The following is a 15,343-nucleotide window of genomic DNA, read 5'->3' on the forward strand; positions in this document are numbered from 1 at the left end:
CAGTTCTTCCAGCAGCCTTGCAGTACTTGTTCCTTAGGGAGCTGAGCACTACATTTGATCACTGTGGCAGGGCTTTATTTTAGTGAGAATCTTGACATGAGTTGTCCCTAGTTTCCAGAAAAGCAAGTAGTCTGAAGGGATAAAATCTCCCCCTTCCTCCAAGTGTTAGAAAAAAATAAAAATCCTTCCCGTCTCTTAGTTTTGTTCACATTGAACTGAATAAAAACCTGTGGGTCTTGTTGGCTTGCTTTTGTTTTTAAATAAAGAAGTTGCTAGTCAGATCTCCTTGGCGAAACAGAGTAAATAGCAAAAATTGAAAACGAGTCTTCCTGCCCACTGTGTCTCTCCAGGAAGGGGCCTATCCCATGTCCTGCTCATTAGCCCAGCAACTTTTAGGGTTGAACAAAATTACAGCTTTCTGAGAGTGCCTACAAGAGTGTTCTTTCCATCGCCTCGCTGTATGAATGCTTCTACTGTGAGGCAGCGTCCAGTTGCTCCCAGCTATCTGCCAGTCTGCACTAGTGCTGCAGACTCCTTGCCTGTTTGTTTTCACTGCCTGTGCTGGAGAAAGCTCTCCTTTCCAAGGATGCTCAGTGCTTCCAGAGGAGGAGCAATCCTCTTCCTTCCAGAAGTATTATCTCACAGTGTAAAGAACACAATACTCACACACTTCTTTGGTTCTCAGACATACTGTTCAAAAAGTCAACAAATACAATCATCACATACAAGGTATGAAGCTGAGAACTAAACAAACACACTGTGTCTACCACAGCAACCAGCATATAAATTCATTCCCATGTTTCTAAACCCATGTGTAATTAGTAATTAAGATTTATGCAGGTACTTCTCTGAATTGGAGCCAAAGTCATCAGCCATGGGAGTTGTTGGCATCCAAAAAAGCTGGAGCCAATAATGAGCTCAGTTGCTTGTTACAACTGAAATTACTGATTCCATCCACTGCAGTGTAAAAGTAAACCAGCTTAAATCATCCTGAATAGCAAAACAGTTTGGGTGTGTAGGAAAAATTACTTTCTTTAATGCAACTTAAATGAAGTCTGTGCTGGACATGTTCGCTTTAATACTACTTGTATTTACTTTTAGTGAGTCTATAGACTAAAGAACCAGTAAAGATTTAAACTGTGTTGCGTATCTGTAAATCACTTAGGGCACCTTTAAAACAAACAAAAAAAAAAAGCAAAGCCAATCAGTAGATGTTGATTGTGGTAGTGTGTTACACAGCACTGAATCTTCCTCCCTGAAAGGTATGTCAGTGGAGCACATGGCTTGTATGCATACACTCTGCCATAATGGATTTGTCCATGTGAACTTTAACCTGAACCTTGGAAAATTTCTACCTTGATGTATGTGTTGAACCTGGCATGTGCACGACGTGAAGCAGGAACTAGATGAGAGAGTTCCAAGGAAAATCTGATGAGTTTTTGGAGCTCCAAGAAAGACAGATTAGCTGAGAAGACTGTGTCTGCCCTTTTGTGAAGCACAGATTAAAGAGAATTGGTTTATGCTGCTAAAACAACCTGTGCTGCTGGCCTGAAACCAAGTGCGGCAGACAGGCCTGAGTGAGACCAACAAAGACCTGAACAGAGCGATACCTATAGGTTAGCTGGATGCAGGAAGTGCCCTGTGTTGACTCTCCTTTCCCTGTTCCTTCACAGTTCAGTCATCTGGCAGTCTGGGGAAGCATGCTGCTCTGGCTGGTGTTCTTTGGTGTCTACTCAGTCATCTGGCCCACGATTCCCATCGCACCAGACATGATGGGGCAGGTCAGTATGAACGCTTGGCTGCATGGTAAGCTGCTCAGTACAGTGCCCTACTATCACCAGCCCTGCTGCTTACTGAACACTCACACAATGCTTGGGAAGGAATTGTGCTGTACTAAGAGTGCTCATACTTCATTTTAATCTTTTTCTAATCCCTGCATTCATATTGCTTAATCTTCCCATGAGAAGAGCTCTTTTTCTCCCCATAAGTGACATCATACATCATTATATGTACTGCGGATAGTATATGACAATTCTCAGTTCACTTGGATAGCAGTGAGACTGGTCTTTCGTTAGTGCTTTCCTAGCAAGACTTAGTGCTTTTTACAAAATGCCCGGTAGAAATTTAGTTTATTTCTTTGGGGGTTTTAGTATTTGGGTTTTTTTTATCATGGGTTCTTTCTCTTTTATATATTTTGCATTCATTTAAAATAAACCAGAGTTTACTTGAGAATAGGATGAGATGGTCAAAAGAGAAGCTGATATGTTACTTTTATAATACTAGAGGAATTTTGGATTTATTCCTTTAGTGTCAGCTGAGTTCCAGGTGGTGAAGTTTTTCCCTTCGGTGTCATTATTTCAGGCCGTGGTGAGAAGATTGAGTCACGAGCCTGTCAGAATCACTCAAGAGCCTTGCGCATATTTAAAATAGGGGTTTGCCATGAACAATGAAGGACTTTAACTCCTTACCATGCATTTATTTTCTGTAGAAGTGGAACTACTGTCAAATGACCAAAAAAGGTATTTTGTAATAAGAGTTATCTTTAATGCAAAAATGCTGGTTATGATATAGAAAAAAGAAAAGCAAACTAATAATTTTAAAAAAGAATCTAAGTATATTTAACTCATACCACCCTAGTGTACTAAAAGTAAGAATAAAAAAGAAGTCAAGTATTGGCAAGCCAATTAGAGATCGTTGAGGTTACTCTCATGTTTGTACTCAACAAGAGCAGTCATGATTTTGTTGCTGTTCTGGCCTAATACATATTTTATTATCTTGTGCTAAAACACTGGGGGTAATGGAGGCTGTGGTAGATTTTCACGGACAGCTTTTTACAGCAGAGTGACAGCTGACAGGCTGGGATCAGCAAGTAAGTGACTGACGGACAAAGCCTCAGTCCTCTGATAGTATTTCATGGGGATCTTTGTTCCACAGCACATACAGCATCAGTAGCTCTAATTTACATTTTTGTATATCAAGCAGAAATTTGATTTGAGTAGCATGCAGAGCTGTGAACTACTTGTCTTGCACAGCAGCTTTCTAAAACACGAACACAGTAAGGTGAGCTGTTTCTTCATACGAAAAGGGTCAGACTATCAGCTTTAGCTTGGTTTTGGTTCGTTTGGGGTTTTTTCCCCCCCACTTTTTTAATGCAACTGCAACGAAATTCATATTATGTTGGTCATCAGCATTTGCTCCAACATAAACCACAAGTCTCAACAAAAGCTTCATGTTAATAAGGTTTTGCTTAAACATGTTTTTATGAAGTGTTTCTATTTAAACTTTGGGTTTATGCTCTCTTTTTCTGGCATTATGACTTGAGAAGTGGTATTAATATATTGCTGAGACTAAAATGATCTAATGTACTCTTTTTTAATGGAGAACACATTTACTTTGACTGATAGAGTGTCTAGTCCAGTTGTGGAGCTGTGTCCCCAGGTCGGTAATCAACAAAGACATGAAGGATTGTTCATAATTCTAGAAATACATTTTTTGAATACAAGCAGTCAGAAACAATCTATTGTGTGGCTTCCAGTGTGTGTGGGGAAAGGGAGATCAATACCTTTCTATCAGTTTTCTTGTATTTTTTGAGAGAAGGAGCAGCAGTGGAAGAGAGTGGATTTTTTGTTTCTTTTATCCTTTTGTAAAATCAAGGAAAGCTCCCAAGGTAAAGGGAACTTGCTTACCACTTGCATTAACTTACACAAAGTCTCCTGAGTAATCAGTTGCTGCCATAAAAGCAGCTCATGGTGAAAGAGCTGGGATTGTGCTAGGCTCTAGTCAGTAAAATGAATTGCCTTGCTGCTTCCTAGACTTAAGCTGTTCCTTTACTCATGCTACCATCTTTTCTGTATTTATAATTAAAGTATCTTAAAAGCTTGGGTTTAGTTTTAAATCTTGCTAGTGTGTTTATCTTCAAATAAACTGAACTCCAGAATATTTTAGATTCTCATACCATGTAAATCCAATAGCACTTGAGGGGAGCTGGTTTTGACTGTAATTCTCATCTAGATCTGTGCCAGCCAGAGCTATGTGCCATGAGTGAAGGCATATGAGGTGCAAAACATTTTATTCTGTCCATTCATCAAATGTCAGCATGGAGACTTGCAGACTTTTAAGTATGTGAAAAGATGATTTTTTTCTACTGGGATTTATTAAACCGTTTTCACTAAGCGTTTCTTTCTCTTGCCCATTATATCTTGATCATTTTCACAGGGAAAATAATACCATTTTTTCCTCCTCAAGGGCAAAGGGAAGTAACTTAGTTATTCTCTGTTGTTAAAGAGTCAGCATATTTCTTCCGTTTCCACTACAGTATACATAATAGAATACATGTAACATAATAAGACAAAGCTGCGATAAAAATCTCAATAGTCCTTAATAGAAGTTTTCCAATAGCATGACATCTGGTACTTTGAAAGTAAACCGTCTGGCTCTTTTGAGGGAGCTTTTTCAGGCACACAAATAATACTTTCCTTTAATAGTATCAAAAGCAATAATGTAAGACCAAAGAAGCCCTCTGGTAGCTCTCTTGGCTTTCCTGGACATTTGTATTTTTTTAATTTGTATTTATTTTTGTATTTTAAAGAAGTTATTTTTGTATTTGCAGAGAATGGTGGCACTGAGAAAAGTCAGTGCCTATTTTTCTGTCTTGTCTTTGGTGCCAGGATGCTTGAATTGGAGCTGACTGTTTTTGAATGAGCACTTCCAGATGACAGTACTTTGTACAATATGTAAATCCTTTCCCACCTTTCAGTAGTTACAACTTACCACCACAGATTTTCGGAAAGAACTAGATACCTGTTTTAAAGTGCTAGCCAGTTTGATGCTCATTAATTAAGAGGTGATACAGAAATGTGCTGGTCTAAGCATGTAGTTGCCTTTTTAATTATCCTTTCTTGAAGTTTTGGGGCTCATGGCTCATAACCCTGTGGTATTTTGCTGACCAGCACATTTGCAGTAGTCCTGCCCTCATGCAATTTTGAGTATTCTGTTTGCCTGGGGGTGGGGATTTGGTGCCCCAAAGGGAACAATAAGCAATAACACTTGTGCTCATTTCTTGCATATTTAATATGGGTGATATGAGTGAAATGCTGCTCATTTTATTTTCTTGTGTGGATTTCTTCATAGGAATTGTAGCATACTTTGGGTTTATGGGAATAATATTACACTGTTTGGGATCAAAGTCTTAGTGCAGGTATTCCCACCCATACACATACATAGACACCTATACCTGAAAACAAGTGTATGTATGCAAGAGGATGTTACAGATGTGTATGGAAGTTGCCATGCTTCGAGTCTTGATCCAGAAATTATCTAAAATGAAGAACAACAGATCTCTTCCCACCCCCCAGCTAAAATACTGTATTTTTAGTGTTTTAAGGGATGGGGGAGTTGCAGGGAAGGGTGTTCCCATCACCCCTCTGAAGTATCTGTTATTGGTTGTGGGCAAAGAAAGGATGACTACTGAGCTATGACTTTGTTTTAATCTATTTCCCTTTATCTAAGTGGTGTGTTTTGTCTCTGTCTCATCACTTGTTGTTACCATTAAGGAAATGTCTTTAGGAAGATTAGTTACCAGTCTCATTCAACCCAGATGAGAAGGGGGTAAAATCTTTTTAAAAGATCCAAGTAATCAAGATGTCTGTTTGATCCCATGTTGGGTGGCAGTAGCAGGACTTGCATAAATGGTTTGTCAAGAAAAACTCTATTCCTCTTTTAGCAGTTTACCATTCTTCTCCATGCCACTAGCAAGACAGGTTAACCTTAGCTATCGCACTATGTTGTTGGCTTCTGAGCGTGGGAGGTTATCTGTAGGGTCTGATGGACTCTGGTTACATGGCCAGTTTTGTAGTTGGCCTTTGGTCTGAAGCTCTTTCAAATCTTGCTGATTCAGTTCCTGCCAAAGCACGCGAGAACCTCATGGTTTAGAAGACTTGGAAACAACACAAAACAAAAGTCCTGGAGGTAAGATAATAATCGTTATTACAACATAATAAACAGGTTTCACATTACTGCTCTTTCAAATCCACACTGAAAAACTGACAGCTTAATGTACATATTTGTGTTTTCCAGAATAGTTCTGCCATTCTCCCTACATTTGAATCTTTTTTCCAGAGGTCTCAGTAGTTGTTCTTTCTGGCTTCTCATATTTCCGCAATTTGGTGCTAGTTAGAAAATTGGCCGTTCTGATTGTGGTTTGTTTGTCTGCAGTCGGTTGCACATTACATTGTGGTGTCAGTGTTTTGGTTGGTGGAAATGCTTCATCCAGCTGTTAGGCAGAAATCAGACCTTGCCTGCAGATTGAGGTCCTTAATGCCTGCTGATCGTGTTTGTTTTTATTATTATGCACAGCGGTCTCCATGGCACTTGACGTGGTTTTGGAACTTTTTTTGAAGTTTTGGACTAGGCTCTGAGCAGACAAATTAGGCTAATGAAGCATGCCTATATTTTTAAGTAACTGTTGAAGGAGTGGATTTGTTGTTTTTACGAGCCACATGTGGCTCTCAGAAATGAATCTCTCACTTGTAGATCCCTAGCATTGTGTTGTTCCGTGTCATACATCAGAAAGATTAAAAAATTGAGATAAAATAAATATTTTAACAACTCTTGAATGTGAAACTAATAGATGAAACATGCCTGTTTTCTGGAACCTAACCCGCAAACCATGCCACGTTACCTATTTGGCAACTCTGCAGCAAAACTGTCCTAAATATTTCTAAAAGATGTTCCAGACTGATTTCTCCTTTGGAAGTATTTCATGAAGGCTTTAAAGCAGGAGTGTATATGCAGGTGTGCCCAGCACTGTGCTGGCATTTCCTATATAAAGCTGTGTGAAAATAGTGCTAAGCCACAAGTATAAGAACTCATTCTGGTTTGGGAACTGGCAGTGCGGAGTGGGGCAGTCAGCTGGCCCTCAACTGTGGCTAGCAGGCTGGTGTTTTAGATGGGGGAGCAATAGGAAAGTGAGTGGAGATAGATGGTTACCTGCAGGTTGTACAGCTGGTGCATAGGGTGTCAGCTGGTTTTCCTTCGGTGTGGCTGTGTAACCTGGATGCTAGCCATGCTGTCTGGCCAATGTCTGTTTGGAGGTCAAGTAGCCTTAATAAGTTTAAATGCTGCTCAGTAGCTTAAATCGAAATACAGTGCTCACAGAGAACATTTACACTTCTGTGTAATTGGCGGATTATCCAGATTTATTGCTTTTGGAGTGGGGTTATAGCAGTGTCCAGGAACAACCTCCTTCACTCAGGATAGAATTATCATTCCCTGGTAATGGACAGCTTCAAAAATGGCATCTTTTTTCAATTTGGACCCCAGAGTTACTCAGTGTCCTTCAGAATTTCCCAAAATCACTTTCTCATATATTGAAAAGTAGCAAAGCCTCATTGCATGCTCGAGGAAAGATGTTTGGAAAATATCCTATTCAGTATTTGCTTAATTAGAAACATCTGGCTTTTAAGTATAGAAAAGCAGCTACTGTATTGTACCAGAGGCAGTGTGTACTAATACTCACGTCTACAAAAAAGGCTGTGTTTTGAGCCTAGCTGGCGAGCAGGGACAAACTAAGAATTTACGACTTGCCGTACGGGATCAGAGCATTTCTGGTATAGGCTGCATTCTGCATTAGAAACCTGGGGAGGAAAACTCAAGAGCTGTGCAGTGTGGGTTTGTCAGGTACGACAAGGGTTGATGTGCATCTCAGTAAAGGAAGAAAAACACCTTTTTTGAGGGTAGTGTAACTGGAGGGTAGCCAGACAGTTTTTATGCCTCTTGCAAAGTGCTCAGCCTCTGCAGCATCTTCTGCAGATCAGCTTTGTAGAGTAGCAGTGTGCTACATGGTGGGTGGGTAGAGTGGGCTGGTGGAGGGCAAGGCAAGAGGCTTCGTAGCCAAGAGATCTTAGTCTGCCTCTGCAGGTGTTCACTATCACTTCTGTTTGTGGTTGTCACACATGGGAGCCAGCCACATTTGCAGGCAGTGTGAAGGCATCGAGCGATATCCTCTTCCATTGTGGAGTTTGTTGCCTAATTGGTCTGGCATGATGAGGATGGGCAGGAGAGAGAGGACATGAAAGTAGAGAGATCAATATGCTGTTGTTCCTACAATCTCTAGGACACAAAGAAATGAAAGTGGTAGGGTAACTGTTTATGTAAGATATTTCTTGAAAGAGCATTTAAGCCCGTAGCAATGAAGCTGTGGCTCCTTGGGAAAATGAGAGGAGCAGCAGATGGGATCTATTCTGGGGCAGGAGATGACTGTGAGTTAGAATTAGTGGTTTTATCGCTTGCTTTGGTCACACTTAAGTCACTTTGGTTTCTGATGGATGCAGGAAGGCCCAGATAGCAAATATTTGGGGTTTGGTTAGGATGTTGTTTTTCCCTTCATTCCTTGGGGACAGGAGGGTCATATTATGTTTTTATTTAAATGTAGGTATTATGAAGGGGGCTTGTTTGTGAGGCATTTTTTTTGTTTGTTTAACTGAATTTGTGTTCCATGACACTGTTTCTTTCCTGTGCTGGTTGGTTTGCATATTTGCAATTGGAGACAAACATAACTATTTCATATGGGAAAATATTTCCAGATCAATTTGAAACATACCTTTATTCCCTGTCCTTCCTACGGTATATATTTCATGAGGTCATTTTTTTCCCAATTGTATTATGTCAAAACTTGATCCAAAAAGCCCTGAGGAGTGGAAATGATCTCTCTTATATTGTTCTAAGGCAAACATGGGTGCACAGGCTTCAGGGATAGCGAGGCTAGAACAAACGCAGCCCTCTCAAGTACCCTGCCCACTGCTGTGGGTCAGGCAGTGCAGTCTGTTCCCTATAGCTTTCCTCTTAACTCAGCAGCTGGTGGCCACGATGGTATCTTGTGCCGCTTCTCTACTAGTGGATGTGGCTGACAAAAAGCTTTATGTTTTGGGAGTGCCTTTGGCTGGCTGTGCAGGGAGAGCAAACTGCACCTATTTGGCTTGTAGAGTGTAATTTCTCATTTGGGTCTGTGTATCGCTTGAGCTGGTATTTTTGCTAGATGGCATAGGAAGGAGATTGTGGAAAAGAGTAGCAGTGTTGTAACAGTGGTGGTGAGCAGGTACACACAAAGACTTCCAGAAAGCTGTATTGTCTTCAGAGTAGTATGTGATTCAGTAGGGTCAATTTAGGGGTGGGGGGGATGACACAGAGAGTAACACAGGTGTTATCTATAATGCAGTGCCTTAAGTGTGATCAGATGTGCCACAATTGGTCTCTGTAGCATAAAACCTGACAACAGCACCTCTCAGTAGCTTGATGTTAGGAATCAACTTTCTTCCATTGCTAAGACCTGTAGTCTTTTGACAAGCATCTTGCAAGGCTCCATCTTGCAGCTGTGGACACATCTGCCTTTTCCAGTATATAATTGAAGGCAATTTGGTGCTTACTGTAGAAACAACAGGCCAATGCAAAGAAAGCTTGGACAATGAGAATGTCTTTAATAGTGTTATGCACTTGACTTTCATTGTGCTGTTATAAAATTGGATGCCAGTATAAAAACACATTTTAAAAAAAGGAGGAGGGAGAGGTGAGCATATGGAGTTACAAGATGGGTATGGCAGGGAGCAGAACAAAAAGTAAGGCTCTGTAAAACAGTTTTCCTTGGGTGCTTATAAAAAGTGTTGTTGTAATTTGTGTTAGGCAAAATCTCATAGAATTGATGGGTATCAAAACTACTGTTCATTCAGAATATACATGAAGAGCAGCTGAACTCCAGAATCACTGTCATCTGCACGTAGGCCAAAAGATGTAAGCAAGGCAGCCAGAAAATCCAAGGTGATGTTTCCTATCTCTTTATTCATCAGGGGATTCAGGACATGCTGCTTCTGTTAGTCCAAATGTTACCAAAATTTACAACCAGCCTTTACCAGTTGCAGCTAGAGGAGCTTCTGCCCGAGAGTTCACAATTTCAATTTTGGATGTTCAAAGATACACACACACCCCCTCCCCCAGTTCCTTGCTGCCTTCATGCTGTAAGCTACTTGCTGCAATGGGGTGTCAATCAGTTTTGTATGTATTGGCTTCTGATGTATAAGCAGAAGAGGATTGACAAGTGCCTCAATCAGTCTTACGCACTCCAGCAGGAGTAAGTTTTTCAGGAGAAGCTCATCCTGGGATGATTCATTGAACTCTTCTGTCCCAGAGTGCCCACTTGCTCTGTGATTGTGGTGAGTAACTGTGTGTCTCTGTCAGTCCAACCAATTTTACTGGAACTACCTGAATAGTTTCTATTTGCAGGGGTTGCAAGCTCAGAATTGTTGTGGAAAGTCCTAGAATATATCGATTTCTTGTTGAAATACTCTTAAGGATCTTATTAGTCTTGTTTAGGGGAAGGAAAATCCTCTCCATGAATCAGCCTAACTGGATAGATACAGTATTGTGGGAACTTGACAAGAGAATACTCTGCTCAGAAAGCCAAACAGCTGTGTGCCAAGCAATCTCTTTTTTTCCCCTGTGGATCTAAGGGTTTAAGGTGTGGCTGAAATCATAGAACTAGGTTGGGAAAGATCATTGAGTCCAACCGTTAACCCAGCACTGCCAAGTCTACGACTAAACCATGTCTTAAGTGCTACATTTACACATCTTTTAGATGCCTTCAGGAATAGTGACTCAACCAGTCTCTGGACAGTTTGTTCTAGCGCTTGACAACCCCTTCAGTGAACATATTTTTCCTCATATCTAATATAAACCTTACCTGGCGCAACTTGAGACAGTTTCATCTTGTCCTATTGCTTGTTACTTGGGAGAAGAGACTGATGCCCGCCTCGATCAGAGGTTCATAAACTCTCCTTTTTTTCCTGAGTTCCAGCCAAAGCTCTCTATTTAGCCGGGCTGGTCATCTTCCCTGCTGGCTCATCTTTTGGCACATGGGGACAGCTTGCCCCTGTGCCTTGAAGATTTCCTTCTTGAAGAATGTTCAGCCCTTCTGGACTCCTCTGCACTTCAGGACTGCTCCCACAGGAGGACTCTGTCAACCAGGACCCCAAAGAGGCCCAAGTCTGCCTTCCAGAAGTCCAAGGTAGCAGTTCTGCTGATCCTCTCTCCTTCTCCAAGAATCAAAATACTCTATTCTTTCTCGATCACTATGCCCAAGATGGCCTCCAACCACCACATCACCAACAAAGTCCTTCTCTGTTTGCGAACAACAGGTCCAGTGGGATGCCTCCCCTAGTTGGCTCACTCACCAGCTGTGTCAGGAAGTTATCTTCCACACATTGCAGGAACCTCCTAGACTGTTTCCTCTCTGCTGTATTGTATTTCCAGCAGACTTCTGATAAGTTGGAGTCCCCCATGAGAAAAAGGGCTGGTGACTGTGAGACTTCTCCCCGCCGCTTATAGAGTATTTTGGCTGCCTCTTCATTGTGGTTGGGTGGTCTGCAACAGACTTCCACCGCGATATCTGCCTTCTTGGCCTTCCCCCTGATTCTTACCCATAAACACTCATCCCTACCATCACCATCATAAAGTTCTAGACAATCTCCCTAACATTTAGGGCTGCCCCACTGCCTCTCCTTCCTTGCATATCCCTTTTGAAGAGTTTATAGCCATCCATTGCAGCACTCCAGTTGTGCAGGTCATCCCACCATGTTCCCATGATGGCAACTATGTCATAATTTTCCTGCTACACAATGGCTTTCATCTCTTGTTTGTTGCCTGTGCTGCACGCAGTGGTGTAGATGCACCTCAGCGGAGCTATTGATCCCACCACCCTTATGGAGGGAGAAGCCCTAATTTCCTACATTACCATTCTCAGGTGCTTCTGTGGTTTCTAACAGGTCAATAACCCTTGCATCCTTTCTAGTGCATGGATCTCTACCCACTACTTCCACTGAGACAGCACATTGAAGGACCTCACTAGCACACCATCCCTCAAACACTGGCGTGCTGCCCCCAGGCTTCTCTCCAGCCTGGTTTTATTGCTTCCCCCTTCAAATCTAGTTTAAAGCTCTTTCAGTGAGCCCTGCTAATTCTTGTGTGAAGATCCTTTTCCTGCTTTGAGACAGGTGTAACTCATCTGTTGTCAGCAATGTTCTTGTCCAAGATGCTTGTGGAGTGCTAATGTAGCTAATGTATTTATCATTAAAAGGTTTAGCTCCTTTCATCCCACACTCTTCTAGTAGAAGTAAATGGCTCTTGTTCTAAGTCTTTCAAGCCTTATGTACTATACACAATGAGTGAGAGATACAGTGTACAGAGTGATAATAGAGAATGGGGTTTCTTAATCACATGGGTGTGAACATTTAGAGAAATATTTTTGTGCTCCGTCTCTGACATAACACAAGGGAAATGCTGCATTGGTCTGGTTGGTGGCATAACAGGAGTTTCCTGTATGTGAGGTGTCTGTACAGTGCCCACAGGGCTTGTTAATGGGGCACCCCTTAAGCTGTGGGTGCAGAATTTCAGATTTCTGAGTGCAGAAGTGGGCTGCAGATCTATGTAGAAAGTATTTACTAAATATAGTGCTTGAACATTAACAGCTATAGGTATGTTGTAGTATCAGCTGCTCTCATCTGTTGCGTCAGGGCTCTTTCCAAGTTTGAGTCTTTTCATAGTGATTAAACTGTGGAAGCTTGTTGCTAAACTGACAAACTTGGATTGAACAGAACAAGTAAGTTCAAGTTAACCTTCTGGATACTCATTAAGGGGATCCTGGGCTTTCCATAAAGTAGGATGTAAGCAGATATGTACGAGTTGATCAGCGCAAATGCGTCTGCAGTTACTTTTTACACCAGAATCACTTTAGATGCTGCGTTAAGACAGACTACAAGAGGGGTTGTGTGAGAGAAAGAAATATCAAGAGGGGCAGAGAGAAACAAGAGCTGTGGAGGACATTGCCTGAGTTACATTATGCTCATTAATTCAATTTGAGGCAGGAATGTGTGTAAATAAACCCTGGCAGCTGCAGCAGCTCTCATTTCTGCAGGGCTTTGGCAGGAATGCAGGGGCCAATGGACACGAAATCCTGGCGCTCTTTTGAGAAATTGCAGGCAGACGGCTCTGCAGCCGGGAGAAAGAACAATCCAAGATTTACTGAAAAGACGTAATCACTTTAAGCAGACTTGAAGAGTGTGGAGTTTGACATGCAGATTTGGAGGTAAAATTAATGCAGACAAAAACTAAGTCATTGAAAAACCATGTGGCTTACCTATTCTCCTGGGTTAATGGCATTATTCATGTTCCAAATGTCTCAAAATGGAGTCTGAGAGTTGTAGCTGTACCATTCAGTGTCTTCAGAGTAACCTGAGTGTGTTTTCACAAGCAATTGTCTATACATAGTATAGCTGTTTGTGCTATGTACAGGAAGTCAGACATACTGGCTACATGAAGTAAACTGGCTTGTGTCCCGAGGAGTTTAGTCTTTGGTCCTCTTCTGATACTGGATCTCTACAAGTGCCTCTGAGATCATTCCCATCACTTCATATGGTCCTAGAATTTGCACCACCACCACCAACCCCCTGCCTTCTCAAATATTCAGAGGACATGATATCTTAATGAGTGCTACAGAGCTGAGGATGGGAGAGGGGCAGTTCTGCAACAGTTAGTGATGAATGGATTCTCAGATTGGTGGATTTTTCAGTTATTTCTTGAGTAGTAGCAGTTCCTATTTGTCTGAAACTGATTTATGCTTGATATATCAATGTTGTATAAAAAAACCCCAGAAAACAAAATGAAAATTCCCTGACTAAAGAAGAATCTTTGGTTTTGTTGGCTTTAATCTAGAATTTTAAATAACAATGTCACCTAGAGCTAAAACAGTTTGCATTTTCAAGGCAGCTAGATGAACATTTTGAGAACGGTATTTGAGGTAATTATTAATCGATTATATTTTACCAAAGACTTGAAATCTGATAGTTACTTTACTGACATAGGAAAAAGTAAGGTTTGTGGAGTTTTTTCCCCTCAAATGAAAACTAACTTGGGAATAGGTCTTGTTTTTATCTCAATTCCATTGTCTTCAAGTATTTGCATATCTGAAAAATTTCTTACAAGTGTGCTGGCAAGGGAGCCTGTGTGGAAACGAAGTCTGGTGAGGTCAAAACCATAGAGCAAAAGCTTCAAATGGAAGAATTTCATCTTAGTAGTAGTAATAATGCTTAGTATTTGGATGTTCATTGGATTTTGGAGTACTTTCTTTGCTTTGCACGAGATAAATTAGTGCATACAAAAGTGTGTTTGTATTGTAACTTTCTAAATTTTGTCAATAGCACTTCCAAACTTCAAAATAGGTTTCCTAAATAGCACTTTGAAATATGTATGTACTCAGACTTTACCACTAGCTTTTTTTGTTGGATATAGTACAGGCACCTGTGCATGGCTGATGATAAAGCAGGAATCACCTAGAGTTTCACAAATGAGCAGATTTATTGTTCAAATTCTGATCTGGTTGCTATTCTGTTCAATAGCTGTACTGCATTAAATACATTGATCTTAAGTTTTTCTTACTGCTTTGCAAGAGAACCCATGAACAGACCAGTGATTTTTCTGCCGTTGTATTTGGAGGAAGTTTGGAAACATAGGTCATAAAAACAGGGAACCGGGAAAAGGCAGCCCAGCAGTGAAGCAAGGATAGAGCCAGTCACGCACATAACACTGGCATTCATTTTGTTGAAAGTGGCATAAAAACAACAGCATGCAGAAGTTTACTGGTCCTTCAGACAGTTTAATTACAAGCTGGTCATAAATCTGTTTCTTTTAGTATGGAAAGTATCTGCCTGAGCAGTGGTGGTCAAAACTCAGGGCAAACTGCTGGGACTTCTAGTACGTTATTTTATGTCCCCTTTCCCCCGTCCCCCCCCCTTTTCTTTTTTTTAAGCTATTGTTTACATCCAGTGTTATTTTTGCCTCTTCAGCCCAGCTCACTCTCGACACTACTAGCTTCAAACATCATCTAATGTGAGATTTAGCAACAGAAGAGCAGCAAGATCTGCTCACACCTACTATCAATAGCTGCCTCTGGGTCAGTAGCCTCTGGCTGGCTCTGCTATTCTTGAGAAACTTGAATTTTAATCATTTGCTCCCGTCAGGAGCAGCATAAGGAATGCTCCTTCCTCAGTTTCAGTACAGTGAGTCTGAACACATGTGTGCAAGTCCCCTGGAAATCTCTGCTTGCTGCTAGCTTTGGCTGGAATAAATCAGCTGTGGTTTGTATTCTGCCTCTTGTGGGCTTCCCCGTTGGCATATAGGGTGGCATCCAGGGTTTGAAGCCTGCATACAGCACACCCTCATTGGTGTGATTACTTTCCTCCAGCTTCTTTACCCACTGCTGCCCAGACAGGTACAGCCAGCACCCTGGCACATATCTCTGCAT

At 41.3% G+C, this 15,343-nt stretch overlaps 1 protein-coding gene across 2 annotated transcripts in view; it reads left to right on the forward strand.

Annotated features, from left to right (window-relative positions):
- Nucleotides 1-15,343, forward strand: part of ATP8A2 (ATPase phospholipid transporting 8A2) — a 328,378-nt gene that overhangs the window by 225,858 nt on the left and 87,177 nt on the right. For both annotated transcript variants that reach the window (XM_030477755.1, XM_030477756.1), the window contains exon 33: nucleotides 1,674-1,781. In XM_030477755.1, the coding sequence (XP_030333615.1) occupies nucleotides 1,674-1,781 (108 nt within the window). The remainder of the gene's footprint in view (nucleotides 1-1,673; nucleotides 1,782-15,343) is intronic.

The sequence above is a fragment of the Strigops habroptila genome, chromosome 2 (assembly GCF_004027225.2).
Source record: "Strigops habroptila isolate Jane chromosome 2, bStrHab1.2.pri, whole genome shotgun sequence".
Taxonomy (NCBI): Eukaryota; Metazoa; Chordata; class Aves; order Psittaciformes; family Psittacidae; genus Strigops; species Strigops habroptila.